At 41.1% G+C, this 15568-nt stretch overlaps 1 protein-coding gene across 7 annotated transcripts in view; it reads right to left on the bottom strand.

Moving 5' to 3' along the window:
* Positions 1 to 5091: 5091 nt before the first annotated feature.
* RBPJ (recombination signal binding protein for immunoglobulin kappa J region) overlaps positions 5092 to 15568 on the bottom strand; it is a 225027-nt gene continuing 214550 nt past the window's right edge. For all 7 annotated transcript variants that reach the window (XM_041751592.1, XM_041751586.1, XM_041751587.1 and 4 more), the window contains 5 exons: positions 15370 to 15482; positions 11498 to 11638; positions 10300 to 10455; positions 9568 to 9671; positions 5092 to 9413 (listed from right to left, as the gene is read on the bottom strand). In XM_041751592.1, the coding sequence (XP_041607526.1) occupies positions 9098 to 9413; positions 9568 to 9671; positions 10300 to 10455; positions 11498 to 11638; positions 15370 to 15482 (830 nt within the window). In that variant the 3' untranslated portion in view covers positions 5092 to 9097. The remainder of the gene's footprint in view (positions 9414 to 9567; positions 9672 to 10299; positions 10456 to 11497; positions 11639 to 15369; positions 15483 to 15568) is intronic.

Raw genomic sequence — 15568 nt, forward strand, 5'->3', positions numbered from 1 at the left:
AAGATTTTACTTACTAGAGACAGAGAGAAAAGAGTGCGTGTGCACGAGACGGGGGAGGGACAGACGGAGGGGCAGAAGCAGACTCCCGGCGCGGGGCTCGATCCCAGGCCCCCGGGATCCCGAGCAGCGGAGGAAGGCAGGTGTGTACTGACTGAGAGCCAGCCAGGCGTCCCTAAGCTGAGCCTGTGTTGCTCCCTCTGCAGCATGAGGCTGTAATGGAGCAAAATTAACCAGTTCGGTGGGGTTCCTGACGCCGGGTGCGGGGCACAGGCTGCAAGCACCAGCACACGCTAAGGGAGGGTCGCCGCGGGCCCCCCCTCTCCGAGGCCACCTCCCCACTGCTCTTCCAGGCTGCTCAGGACGGCCACCAAGCACCTGAGGCCCCCCGGCCCACGGGGGGCTTTGCCAGCTGGGAGCCCTGCCGGTGACCCTCGCCCTTCTCCCTTCATCTCGGTGAAATTAGGGTAACCAGGGCCAGACTTCCTCCCCAACAGGACCTCAGCTGCAAGGACTCCCCACCTCTTCGAGGGAACCCGAGCGCTGAAGGGGGGACAGGGGTCACCCCAGGTCCTCCCGACCCAGCAGTTCCCCTCGCAGGTCAGGTCCTCCGTGGGAAGGGCTTCAGGGCCCGAGGCGGTCGGGGCCGCGGGGGCAGCAGAGGCCCGTGGCTCCCAAGGGCCCAGCCGTGGAAGGAGCCCCCCAAACGCTGAAGAGGCCGGCGGGGCGGGAGGGCTGCTCCTGATGCGGCTCACGGTCTGAGCGTCCTTCTCAGAACTGCCCGGTGAATGGGCTCACGGGCATTTACTGAGGAGTAAGAGATGTTTCCACGTAAAGCCTTTAGCACGGAGAACACTCTTCATACGTCGGATTCGGGGATCCCTGGGGGGCTCAGCGGTTCAGCGCCCGCCTTTGGCCCAGGGCGTGATCCTGGAGTCCCGGGATCGAGTCCCACGTCGGGTCCTGGCAAGGAGCCTGCTTCTCCCTCTGCCTGGGTCTCTGCCTCTCTCCCTGTGTCTCTCATGAATAAATAAATATAAAAAAAAAAATACATCGGATTCCAGAATTTATGGTTTGTAGCCCCCAGTGACTGCCTAGCGTCTGTTCCCCGTCCTCGCAGCCTCAATTTCCTCTGTGGGTAATGATCTTTCCCTGACAGTCTGGGCCTCAGCATGGGAACAAATGAGCCCTGGAGGTTCCTTCTGCCTGACCTTCCCTCTAAATGCACAGTGAAAAAAAAAAATAAAGTTAAAAAAATAAATAAATGCACAGCGGGGGGCAGCGGCCTAGGTCCCATCAGCACTTGCTGCATCTGCAACACTGAGTCTGGAGCAGAGGCCTTCGGGATAAGACAGGGAACGCACGGGGCGAGGGCCCCCCTCAATGAAGCGGGCTCCGGAACCCACAGGCAGGAGTGGTTTCCAAGCGCGATCCAGGCCCCCCTTCAATCCCGTGGGCTTCTGTTTTTCTCACAAAATCTCCTTTCCCTAATGACCAGTCTTGGTTTCTGACTTTAAGAACTATGTTAACCCCAGCGAGGGCCGTCGCAGTGAAGATGTGCGTTTGTAAACCTTTGAAGTATTAACAGCAAGACAGTCGGATCACTGTTTTCTCAATGAATAAGCCAAAACCGGGCTTGAGGACCAAACCCCCCACGGATCCTCAAAGACCCAAGGCAAATGGACTCCTGAACCCGACTGAGGGCAGTCGAAGCAGGTGTATCTGGGCTTGGAGGCTACCCAGAGGCAGGACCGCAGCGGAGGGCTTCTCATTTGTGCCCCTCCTAGGAGCTAGGGGTCATCCCGCCCCACTAGAAATGGGGCAAAGGAAGAGTGGAGAGCTGCACAAGCACCCAGATAAACCGCTGGCGGAAGGGGGTTTGGGATTTGAGCGCCAAGCACTCAACGGCATTATCCACACCCTGGTCTCTGCGCTCTGGTCTTCCTAAAGCCCACGGAGGAGGTCCAGAAACACCTGAAGTTATTAGCATTGGCTGCTAAACCTGTTAGAGATCAAGACCCGTTATTATCTTCACTGAGATAAAATGTCTTGAAGCCTACGGGATCATTCTAGGGTTATGACATTTCGCACATGTACACGGAAGGCTGGGCTAGGAGGACTAGCCAAGCAGTCAGCCGGCGGATATCAACATAAGAACAGGAACAATAAAACACCTGGCAACTGAACAGCACTTTCAAGTTTTCATAAAGCATTTTCAACCTGGAACTATGTGTGGATTTTTCAGCTTCTCTAGGGCTGTTCTTCTCAACTGTAAAATCTGAGGATAGAAATAGAACAGCTGTTCCCTATAAAGTTCCTTAAGACTGAACTTGTCACAGAACCACTCCCTAGTAACCCGAGTCCCTTGATCCTTGGGGAACTGGGACTCGGGAAGTCTAGAGTGGCACTTAGACCACTGGGCCAGTCTCTTCATGGCTCAGGCATGAGCTCACAGGGTTGTGGTGAGGATGACATAGTGGCCTTCAGTTTACAAGTGGCCAAAGTGACTTCTCCCAGTCTTGCCTCACCTCTGGTCTCTCAGCCCAGTCCATTCATCATCTTAGCTAACTATGGAGAAACCCCAGCCAGGGCCGACAATGCTGTAAACCCGAATACCATCATAGGGACGGACACCCAGTATGTCATTTATTTAAACTGCAGCCCAGGAACAAGCCCGGCTATGGACGGAATTGTGCCTCCATGCCATCCTTTCATGTTGAAGCCCTAACTCCCAGGGACTCCCTCTGGAGATAGGGCCCTCGGGAGGTAATTAAAGTTAAAGGAGGTCCTAAGGTGGGGCCCTAGTCAGATAGGAAGGAAGGACTGTGGCCTGCCGCAAAGACACAGATGTCTGTGTGCCATGTGAGGCCAGTGACGGTGGCTGTCTGCAAGCCAGTAAGAAAGTTCTCACCTGAACCTGACCATGCTGGCACCCTGATCTGACTTCCAGCCTCCAAAACTGGGAGGAAAAAAATCAATTTTTGTTGTTTAAACTACCCAGGCCATGGTATTTTCTTACGGCAGCCTGGACAGACTAAGACAGCCCTTAGTGGAAATTTTCCCAACTGGCCACACCCTGATTGAGCTCAGAGCCTAGATTACTGGCTTTAAAAATTCCCATTTGTGTCTTAACAATGAGGTCTAGCTTCTGGCACTGTCCAGAACTAGGGATGGACATTCCTGCTTCTAAGCCAACAGCTGTCTATTCCATTATCCTTCAGTTAAAGTTCTTTCCCCCAAACCACATCATTTGCACTTTTGGAATCTCAAGCTCATGAAACCTCCAGGACATTTGGCGATTGTTAAAATAACAATCATCCTTGAAGTCACAATTATTTTTCCCCAAAACTTTTCATTATATCCTCTAAATATGTGCAGGCCATATTAAGAACTTAGTTACCATTAGTGTTGTGTGGTGAGGAAGAACAGAGAGAGAGGAGGCTTGCAAGGAGAAAAGTTAGTTCTAGGTAAATGGAACAGTGGTCAGGGACCACCCAGGAGGACACCGTGGAAACCACCCACTTACACTCTTTACTCCTTTTTATGAAGGCAAGGGGTGCTACTAGATCAGAAGTTTGGGATTTAAATAAATACTAGTGACCTTACTCTGTCCAGCACCCGTAGAGATGATCAACCAGATAAAGGTGCCAGAAATGACTGACCTACATGCTCCTAAGAGTAAGGTGATGGGACGTAAGAGATGAAGAGCAAGGACTACAACCATTATGCCAGAAAGAACTCGATACACACCTAAACTTCATACTTACCTTTAAATATTTTTTTCCACAGAATACCACAGTTTAAAGTGCCAGCTCTCGAAAAGCAAAACATTCTATAAATTCCAAGTTTTCTCTGTGTGTGGTATGAACGGGTTCTTGTGGTCAAAACCTTCTCCCTTCTCCGTATTAGAGAATATTCATCTACCTTTTCAATGAACCAAGATGAGTCGTGATTTCCACATATTTGAGCATAACACCTTTATTTATTGACTATGTGCCAGGCACACAGGCGACTTTATCCCGAACTCAAAGAACGATGTGTACGGCTGTCCAGTCTTACAGGTGCTATAGCTTGGCCATATGGTTTAGGCTCTAACCCTTACATCAAGATGGATCACCTCTTTGGATGCATCAGCATCCATCCATCCATCCTAGATGGATCCAGGATCCATCTCCCTCATGATTTCCTAGCACTAAACTTTTTTTAGGGTTTCTTTTTAGTCTATCTTCCTAGACCTTTTTTTTTTTTTTTAAATTTTTAAAGAAGACTCCCTTCAGTGATAGCTTACCACTAGAATCTGATGAAGCTTTGCCCTCTGCGTCTCTGTAAATGGCAATCATCTAGAGGTTCAGTGACAAGAAGAAAACATACTTAATGGATCTTTGGTAAGATTGCTCAGAAAGGGCTCATGCACTATTTATAGGAAGGAATATATGCTTATTACTCTCTTCTAAATTCTACATCAAGTAATCACTTTCAATCTCCACCTTTAAAAGCTTACAACTAAATTGTCTCTTATTTAACAATCATTATTTTTAGAAGCAAGAGATCTTTGGCAAAATTCTGGTAATCTATTTTTTTCTTTTGGGAGAAGTCAGATAAAAAATAAACTTGCGATCATTTAAAGAATATGTAACATACCCCCTTTTACTTTGTTTCCCTATTACACAAAGAATGCTCTCTCTGATTAGGAGCCCCCACTAAAAGCATAAATCATCATTATATGCTCTTCTGTATAGCAAACCAAATGGCAACTTTATATTGGAAAGCAAGCTATTGCTAAATAATACTCTTTAATCTTGTTGAAAGTAGCTTGAAGTGTTCCTGAACTGGGAGATACGCCCCTTGGGTAACAAAGCCCCTCTCCTTATTTACAGGGGGGAAACCCCAGAACTCTCTTGGAAGCACGACATAGTTAAAAACACCGAAAGGAAATTCACATAGCTATCACTTCGATGTGATGCGATAGCAAGGTAAGATTTTGTCATACACAAAATGTGGTATGTAATTTAATTGTATCTTTATGAAGTATTCTGAAATCAAAAAAAGATCATACATGCATCAGGCACATCCAACAGAAGACTTTTACAATGGTTTACATTTCCTTTTTATTTATTCCTTGAAACTGCCCGTATTGCAGGATTCTCATGGATGAAATATGGAACTGAGCAGATTCTTTTTTTCTACAAAATTATGGTATAAACTTGCTCAATTTTCTATCTTATTGCTAATAAACCTTACAGGCGCACAGTTTGTAAAATAAACCCCTTAAGGACTGAATGCATAGAGCATGCTGCAAGGTACAAGAAATAAGCTAAAAATGAGCATATAAACCTACATCTGGACCAACACAGTACTGAATGCTGGCAAACATTTATCACGACACAGGGAAAAATTAATAAAAGGAGATACAGTTCAGTCCTGAAAGGGTTAAATAGAAACCCTAATATATTATTGTTTCTAATCATCCATCCCACATTACAGTGCTTGAAAACAAAGTCAAAAGTCTGGCACAGAAAATTACACACATTTGTTCAGTACTCATCAGAAAACACAGCTGCTTTTGAAATCAAAGTAAGTAACTTGGTTAATAATTGAATAGCATTTTGTTTAAAAAAGGAACCCCTCCCCCCTGTGGATTATCTGGTTAAACAGGACGAGTTTATAAGTTCTCAAAAACTGCATTGGGAATATTCTGTGAGGGCACAGATGGTACCAGTTTCGTTAAAAAGAAACACACAACTAACCAGTTATGACCGCAAATAAGTCTGTGCAGAAGAGCAATAAATTATCTAATACACAAATGAGGATGCCTTTAGTTGCCACAGTTGAAGAGAAGTCAGCAGCAGGTTAATTATTATCCTAGTGTTCAATTCTGAAATCATTCAAAATCAAAAGGGCATTCTACATTCAAAGCCCTTAACTTGCCTTCCCAATTTGTATGATCAATTCAATGGAACTAATAAAAACACACTGGATCACAGACTCAGCTTCTAGCATATTTTTAGAAATTGCATAGCTCATGAGAGCAGAAGACACACTTGTAAAATAGAATTAAAAAACAAAAAAACAAGAAACAACCCCAAACTCGAATGCTCTCTACTTTACCCGAAGCGGTCAGCATTCTAAGAAGAGAGTCTTTATGAGGAAAAAGGACCAGCATCTCTAGTAATGCCATCGGAGGAGGGGTTAGGTTCTACTATAACCAGAGGTCAAGGCTCCTATAAATTATACATTGAAAATGATTCGTAAATCCACAAAGTTTTTTTTTTTTTTTTAAGCAGCTGACAAAAGAACTACTGATAAAAAATGAAGCTACAACAGACAAATCATTTCAGTCTTTAGTTTGTGGTATGCAGAATGGCATAAAATAGCAAGGGAAATGCCTGTATAAGTACATTCTTGGACTTTTCAAACAAACAGGAAAAGGCTTTACAGTTTAATATTTCAAAATTATCTTATTAAAAGAAACAAAGAGCCAAAATAAGGTATAAATAGTAAAAAAAAAAAAAAAAAAAAAGCAAAGTTCATTTTAATAAAGTTATAGAACTTGAAAAATTAATTTGAGCTGCAAAGGTAGGTAAGGAATAGTTTGTTCTTCAAAAGTATCTCATCTGTTATCAGTTAATTTAATACAGTTTCATAACTAAATACCAAACCTGGGAAGTGGAGGAAATGTGTGGCCCATTCAAAGTAAAGCAGTACTGAAAATATTTCCACACTCCGAACAAAAAGCACTGTGTAAAGACTACTTCCATGACTCAACAGAGAATAAATACTACTCAGAAATAAGCAAGTTTGCAAGACGCTAGTAAACAGTTAAAACAAAGACAGATAAGGCCACAATTCTGCCCTCGATCACTGAAACAGATTTAAAAAGTGTGAGGCAGGGTTAGCTTACGAGAGAAGCTAGTGACTGGAGCAGATCTGAAGAGAAGGCTATAGAGAGAGAGTAATGCAGCCTGTGAGTAATTAAAAAGGCTTGCAGTAAGATAAAACCACAACAACTTTGATTTAACCACTAATGTGTTTTACAAATGACTTCCCCCTTGAAAACTGAGGAAAAGGTGATTTAGAGAGGTTAGGAATTGTATTTACAATGGCATAGTCTGAGCAAAAGAATGAGTGATGAACACAGCAAAGCTGGGGGTGACCAAAAAAGCTACTAATAGGGTATTTAAAAAGTCTTCCAATGAAAATGTTTTCAAAATCGCCCAGGACACCAGAAAGACAATGTTCTGTAAGGAAACACTGCAGGAAGTTAGTTCTGCATTCGTAAGGTACTTGTGGCTCCTGTTTTATGGGACAGTAAAAGCTTACCACAATCTAGAGGTAGTTTTTAACTCTAAGAAGGATGATTGTATTACTAGACTGTGTCCTATAACATTACACACATGGTTCCTGTACTAAAAAATGTAGCCCAATGAGTCTGCTGCGATTTCTAAGAAACCGAACAAAGGCATAACCCAAGTGCAGGGATGGAAGCAATGTAAAACTGGCGAGCCTGGCATATGAGGCCAACACAACCCTGAATGCAACTAAATCTTAACTGAATGGAAAAGAAATGTTATCTGAGCAGATGTTTGTGGAGATGCTCAGTGCTGGGGAAGAGAAGATGAAGAAAGGCAGGAGAGATGTGGAAAGATAAATTACATTTGCAATTTTATAATCACAACTATCTGTGCTAAAGTACTGTCTTTCAAGCTATTTTAGTTGGTCATCTAATAAAAGGATCTTGTTTTAAGGTTACAATGATGTTTTGACCTAGGCTACCAAAAAAAAAAAAAAAAGTAAACAAACACATGCTTTTGCTGAGATTTTCCTCATTTATCCAATAAGGGCACCATCTACCAACTGGTAGCAAATACTTCTCATGATATATATATTTTTTTTGTCATACGCTGACAAAGGCAGAAAACACCCTGCTGAATGAAATCACTGGGAACATTCCAAGTTCAAAATAAAATGTTTAACTTACACATAATACAAGGTATGTACAAGATCAGGGGGTTAGGGGTTGGGGGCGCTGAACAAACCCTGGAACATGGAGATACATTTACGCATGAGCAAAGGGGAGAGGACGCTTCAAATACCAACATGTTCTGTGCCATTAATTCATTAATGACGAAATGGCCATGTTTAATTCCATGTAAATGTTAGAACCTCTTGGAATAGCACTATAAATACCTTTTTTTTTTTTTAAGAAAAAGGAAAACAAGGAAGTAAATACGGACAGTGTCTGAGAACAGAGACGAAGTTAACGTACATTGCATGTATTGCAGGCAAGGCAGAGGCATTTCTTTTTAAAGCTTTTGCACAGACTTCATATAATCTTAAAAAAAATATGCGGGCCTTTACAAGATTTGACTTGCTGAAATCAAAACAATTTCGACTCATAAAAAGTCATAAGACATCAGCTTAAAAAAAAGTTCCAGCCTTAAACCAAAAAAAAAAAAAAAAAAAAACCAAAACAAAAAAACCAAACAAACAAAAAAAACAACCAGAAACAAAAACAAAAACCTGGAAGAGTATGGTAATCAGATTAAACAAGCATGGTCGGGCTTGGAACTTGAATGTACTGAAGAGCAGAAGCTCCAAGGGGCGGAGAGGGAGGAGAACAACCTATTTGGTAACAAAGGTGGACTATATACTGTGATATAAAAAAAGGTATGGTGAAAATGTACCTTTTGCTAAAGCTTATACAAGTTCCTTGGTCCGTAAAAACTATGTTAGGTTTGTGTCTTCTAGTTTGATTAACTTTTATTCCAGCCACATCTCTATTTCTTGCCCATTTAAACAAAACCAAACAAAAACCAACCAACCAACCAAACAAACAAAAAAAGAACAGCTGAAAAAAAAAAATCGATTTCCAATAGTTTGTACATTTTGACGTTTTGCTTGTCTGTTTTACTGTGGCTTCTGCACTTCCAATCAGCACTTGCAGGTAATGGGGTTTTGGAACAGTATCACCTGGTATGAAAAGTTTTCCCAAGAAACCACAAAAGATTGTTCATCTTTTTCCTTTTTCTTTCTCTCTCTCTTTTTTTGTCAACATTTTGCCGCACTCGAGTCAGTTTAAGTCCTAGCAAAAAGACGGTAGTTAGGACACCACTGTTGCTGCAGAGGATGTGACACTGGTTGAATTTGTGCTGACGTTTGTGTAACTTCCCTCGCTGTTTGTGTTTGATTCATTAGGGGGCACTTGGCTGGAATTGGCTCGGAGGATTGCTCCTGCTGCGCTGCAGTGTGGCCGAGGCCCCGGTTCTGGCGTGTAGGTAAAGGTAAGGCTGGTAGAATAAATGATCCCATCGTTACGGACCAAAGTTACTGGAACCTGGACTGGCTGCCGGACCCATCTCCAACCTTCTCGGAATGCAGAAATGTCTGGGACAACACAGAGCATGCTCTCGCCACATCTGAGGGGGCAATAAAAATCACTTAAAATAGCCACATCCATTTTAGAACTGGGACTTCTGACACACTACAATCAGTATTAGGAAAGGATCTCATGTACACCCCCCCCCCCCCCCGTCAAAAACTCTAGATGATGGAAAAAGCTTCATTAATTACCTGTACATAGTTTCAGCTTCTACATCTCCAAACCACACCCGTAAATTTGGAGTGAAATTCTGTCCTGTAAGTTCAAGCATGGCTACGTCCCCACCGCCATTCAACTGAAATTCACAGAAAATTAGACACTGTTGAGAAAACTTTTCATTTTTCATTAAAGTGCACAGATTAGTTTTTCATTTGACTATGATCTATGGAAAAAAATGGATGACTAAAACTCTTCTTTTAAATTAAACGATTATGGAGGCACCTGGGTGGCTTAGTTAAGCAACCGCCTTTGGCTCAGGTAAGTGATCCCAGGGTCCTGGGACAGAGCCTGAGACATGAGACACAAGACAAAAGGGAACCTGCTTCTCCCTCTCCTTCTGTGTCCTCCTCCTCCCCACACCCCCACCCCTGCCATAGTCTCACTCTCAAATAAATAAATAAAATCTTTAGGAAAAAAATAAATGAGTATAAAGACAAAGTGAGCTAATAATACATCTCAAGATAACATACGAGTGAATTTAAACTTCTATTTTCTTGTATAAAAGTATGCTATTTTTTTTTCTTTTCTTTTCTCTTTTTTTTATTTTTTTTTCTTTTTTAAACCAACAGGTGATGTATTAACAAAATCCTCAAATCATAAGATTTGAAGAAAAATCAAATTTATTGTGAAATAAAATCATCCCAAGTCAGGGCCGAAAGCAGTCGCAAAGAGCTAAGAGTCAACGTGTGAGGAGGTGGTCTTACCTGAAGACTTTCTACGACAGGCACAGGGGTGACGGGGGCAAGGACAGGGCCCATCCCCTCATAAAACGTATACTCCGCCTTATCCGTACTAATGATTGTCCAGGAAGCTCCATCATTTATCATCTCTTTATTTGGTTCTTTTGGGCATGGAGTGGCCTTACGAAGAAAGAATGTTCAGAAAGGCAGTATTACATACACTGCAGGGTAAGACAATTCTATTCTAACAAGGTAGCACTCAAACACTGGACTTAACAGGGGAAGAGTTTGGTAAAAATTCATGAACGTCCCAAACATGGTGCTTTGCCAGTCCTTAAATAAACACAAACAGAATATTTAATACAGCAACCTCACATTCAGCAGTTTTTATTATAATATGAAATATTTTGGTGACATATTAAAAATGACACCTTTTACAATGACCATTTGAGAGTACGCCGGTACCTGAAAACATCGGTATTTGTGGTTTAAGTAGCTATTTAGAAGTCTTTACGGGGCCCTAAGAAAAAAACCAGGCGCCCCTCATGCTTAGAGGCAGTTAGAAACTCGTGCAATTTCAGCAGGAGGGAACCAAGATGTGAACTGGCACTCGCCTACCCCTACCTTAAAACACCCAGACCAGCCCATCAGCTCTGGCTGAGGAGAATGGCTGCATGTGGTCATCTCTCTGAAACAGGTCTTTAGATGTTTACAAATGAGTTTCACATCAAAGTATAATTATCCTATGCAATGGGATACCCGTGTCATACACGAAAGACTTCTGAGCGAACACAGTCAAAAATGAGCTTTCGAAACATCTCATCATTACGATCTTGGAAGACCCCAATGTAAATCTAGTAATTATGAACCCTCCCCCAAAGTACACGTGTATCTATATATGATGTCTTCACACAGTTTCAGGAGATTCATTGAACAACCAAAATCTACTTTTGGATGATCTGAGGAAAACTTTTCGGTTCCCAGAACTGGATGCGATTATTTCTACAAAAACATTTTTATAGTTTTGAGTTCTTCGTTAAGGTAGGGTGACTTCCATGTCTTAGGATCCGATCACGTAGGTTAAGAACCACTGGACTCGAGATAAATATGGGAGAACAGCTTTGTGTATTTGGGTACAAATAACATTAAACGAGAGTTTCCTGTTTCTGTATGCTGTTAAGCAAAGAGATGGCACATTTTTACCAATAATTTAAAAACATACCTGAAACTGGATTATTCTTTCTTGAGAAAGGCACAAGTACATTCTTTCTGTATCCTTAAGGTAAAACGCACATTTATGGAGTTGTGACACAGGATCATCTGCATCCAGTAATGCGGTCTGCTTATCAACCTTCCTAATTATCTATATTTCAATGATAAAAAAAAAAAGTCATCATATATGGAGAGCTTGCATTATGTACACTGCCAGGAGTACAGAGAAAGAATATGCTATAATAATATATCACAGTTCACAAACAAAGACATTCACAAACAATGAGGTGAAGTGTAAAAAACACTTTCAGATCATAAACATAGTAGAATGTGGAAGCAGTTACCTTCTTCTGTAAACACCTGAAAAACAGGGCAGGCAGCTACTTGTTTTCCGGATCATTGCTTTTCAAACTCTGATGTGCATACAAATCATCTGGGATCCTTGTTAAGAACACATCTGTTCTAATCCCACAGATCTCATGGGGGCCTAACAGTCTGTATCTCTAACAAATTGACAGCTGATGTTAATCCTGCTGGCCAATAGACCATATTCTGTGTAGCAAGTTCAGTAGACTCTTCCAATAATATACAATGACATCAAAGGAAAACCTAACTCTAAAAGAATACTGTGCGTATGCTAGTCAGTGCAGTCCATTATCTATAGATCTGTTTTAAAAAATCTAAAGTAAGTATCATTTTGTGGCTTAGGAAGCGGGCTCAAAATCACCTGGTTGGAAGCTGAAGGACCAGAGTGCGATTCCAGGGCTGGCTGGCTGCCCAGCCTGAGCTCTATTATATTTTATAATTCAAATATTTCACATAATTCAAATATTTCACAAAAAGCATAGATGAAAGAGAATCCTATCAAGTCTGAGATGTCACTTAACCCATAGAAGGTAATCACTGAGTGTTTGATGATTATGAAGAAGATCACTCTCAAGAGCACACAAACATGTTACAGAACTATTTCTCATCTAAAATCAAAAGTAAAGAAAATCCTTCCTTGACTACACATCCTTCTTCCTCCCTTTCTACTCCATTTCTTTGCTTATGGCAAACTCTCATCCTCACTGTCCAATCTCCTGAAGTTAACTTCAGCCTTTTGTCTCAAAGTCTCCACTACAATTGCCCTTGTCGAGAGCCACCCAGGACTTTGGGAGAGATGAATCCGTAGGTATCAGGAGACATCTGTCCTTAGCTTGCTAGCTTTCTCAGAAGCACTGACACAGCTGTCCTCCTTTTGGGGACAGCTCTGCTCTAACTGGCCTTCAGAGTACCCCAGGGCCAAGTCCTCAAACCCCTTCTCCTTCTTCCATCCTCTTTCCTCTGCACTACTTGGAGGTTGGCAACTCCTGAAGTTTTATCTCCAGCCCTGGCCTCTCTTCTCTGGCACTCATATATTTAGCTACTGACTCAACAGTTCCACTTAAGATACTGAATAGGCTACCTCAGTCTTAATCAAAACCCCAAATTTTAAATTCCTCCTTTGCATGATCCTCTTCCAACTCACAGGTTGATAAGCAGCACCACCATTCACTCAATCCAAAAACCTCGAGTCACCCTCGACTCCTTGTTTTCTCTTACACCGAATCATCCAATCTATCAACAAATTCTGTTAAGTCTCCTTTCAAATAAATCTGTCACCTCTTATCACCTTACACTACAATACTGGTTTAAGATGCCACCACCAGCTCCTGCCTGAATTATGACAGAAGCCCAATTACTGTCTCTCTGCTCCCACTGCTATACCCCATGTTCTCCTCCTTTCACAGAGCAGCTGAAATTACCCTTCTAAACATAAACCAGCCACCAGGCCCTGTTTAAAACCCTCCAGTGGCCTCCTAGTATATGTAGATAATATCCCAATTCCTGCCACTTGTTCCCTCCATCCCTCTCCCCAGCTCGGGCTACCATGGCTTCATTACTAGTTCTCTCACATTCCCATCTCAAGTTCTTTTTGCACTTGTGCTGTTTGAAATGCTCTTCATAGTTTGTGGTTCCCAACTTCATCCTGGTCTCTGCGCAAATATCCCCACTCCAAAGATTTCTCTGACCACTTGAAGGACTCCCCTCAGTCTGTATTCTCTTTATCCTGTTTTAGCTTTATTTTCTTATCACTTGTATTAACCTTTAATATTTTAATATGGGTGTTTCTTTAGCTGATTTTTGTCCATCTCTCTAACAAAATGTAAGCCCCATGAAGACAGAGAGCCTCTCTTGCTCACCAATATATTTCTGGTGTCTGGCACCGTCAGGACTATTTGCAGGATGCACGTATGAATGCAGGACTGTAGTACTTTGCTCCACAATGAACATCCTTAATAGTAACTACTCAGTTTTATAAGAATTAAATCAACATATGTAGAAGTACTTAGAACAGTACTATCAATATCATGTGAAATTGTTGGCTTTTATTACTTTAAATCTTAATATTCAAAGATTCTTTTTTAAGCCACAATTGTAAAAAAAAAAAAAAAAAATCCCAATCTTTTAAGTTAACATTCTTCGCATTTACATTTTTTAGTTCTGCAGGTGATTAGAATACTGGCCATTCTATTAAAACCATGCCAATTTCTGAGTTTAAGGGCAGACAGTACACTTTTAGCAATTATAACTTCTAAGTCTGGGAGACTGACTAAACTCAACAAAAATGTTTCAATTCAGTGCCAAAGTCTTTGAGTTATATTTAAATTTGATGAGGTTTGAATTTTAGAGAAACTGATTTTTGAATAATGTTAAGTCTAAAGTGTCCTCTAAGTCTATAGCACTCACTCATGCTTCTCCCATCACGTAAGAGTCATGATTTGTATAGAGTACTGTTACTTGAGTGCTCCACTGTTTCTCCACTAGCTAAGAATAAGCACATTGAGACCATGAACCATGTTTGGCTCAATTTTATTCCCCACAAGAGTTCTTTGGACATAGACACTGCTGAATGACCTCTCACCAATAAAGAAACCAAAGATATTCACTAGTGTTTGGCATCAAAAACTTGCTTTGGTCATTTCTAATTATTGAGAAAAGTAGAGAAATTTGATACCAGGTATTGCAAATATTCTAACTTAAGCTATGTGTCTGGTGAATTCTACATTCATAAAACATCAGGAATTATTCCAGCTGGTGTTCTCTCCTCTATGCTGGCTCTGTAGCTTTGTTGGTAAAATATTTAACATATTTCTGAGATAAACTGGATATAACACTGTCCCCCAGCCTGACCTTGAATCAGGGCTACTCATAAATCCCCTCCATCCTAACTAAACTGTACGGTTTCAGAAAAGAAGGGGGAACACAAAGGAAGGAGTGTAGGGGCTTTTGCTTTCATTTTGCTAAGAAATGCAGTTTTTACAATTTCAAAATCATCCTAGGGAACAAAAAGCCTTAAACACCATGCTTCTCTCTCAGAATATGAAATAACAATTTAATTTTCAATAAATCTATCTTCTTGTGGGAGAGTAAACTAATAAAAACTATACTTATATTTTTAAAGAAATAAGAATTCCTATGCTTCTGAAAACCTGGTCCCATGATGGGATATAACAGGTACCACAAAAAATGAATACAGAGTATTTGTATAGTTAAGGAAAGAAATCATAACATAATTACTTAGTGCCCTCTATTGAACATGTACAGATATACAACCAAAAAGGAAAATTCCATCAAAATTTATTAGTGTAACAGAAAGTCATTATGAATGAAATCCATAAAAACTGGCTGACTTAAATCATTTTTAAAATAAAGTGGAATATAATTGTGAACAATGAACAGCAGTGATTATAGATGCATGTTCTTAAATTAAAAAGCATGAAATTGAAGTGTATTTTTACATTTGAATGCTGTGCCTATTTTACTACACATATGACTACAGCTAAAGTAGAGCCATACCAATCTTGGGAGTGCCATGCCAGTAACAGAACACACAAGTTTGACTGTTTGTCCGTAGTGGATGTAGCCATCGCGAACTGTGAACTCTTCTCCTTCTGATTCATCATCATCCACTACAGTAGAGTGAAAAAAAAAAAAAGATCAAATTATTATCTTGTAGGATTCATTAACTTACTCAGGAAAACAATAAAACTTAATA

The sequence above is a fragment of the Vulpes lagopus genome, chromosome 4 (genome assembly GCF_018345385.1).
Source record: "Vulpes lagopus strain Blue_001 chromosome 4, ASM1834538v1, whole genome shotgun sequence".
Lineage (NCBI taxonomy): Eukaryota > Metazoa > Chordata > Mammalia > Carnivora > Canidae > Vulpes > Vulpes lagopus.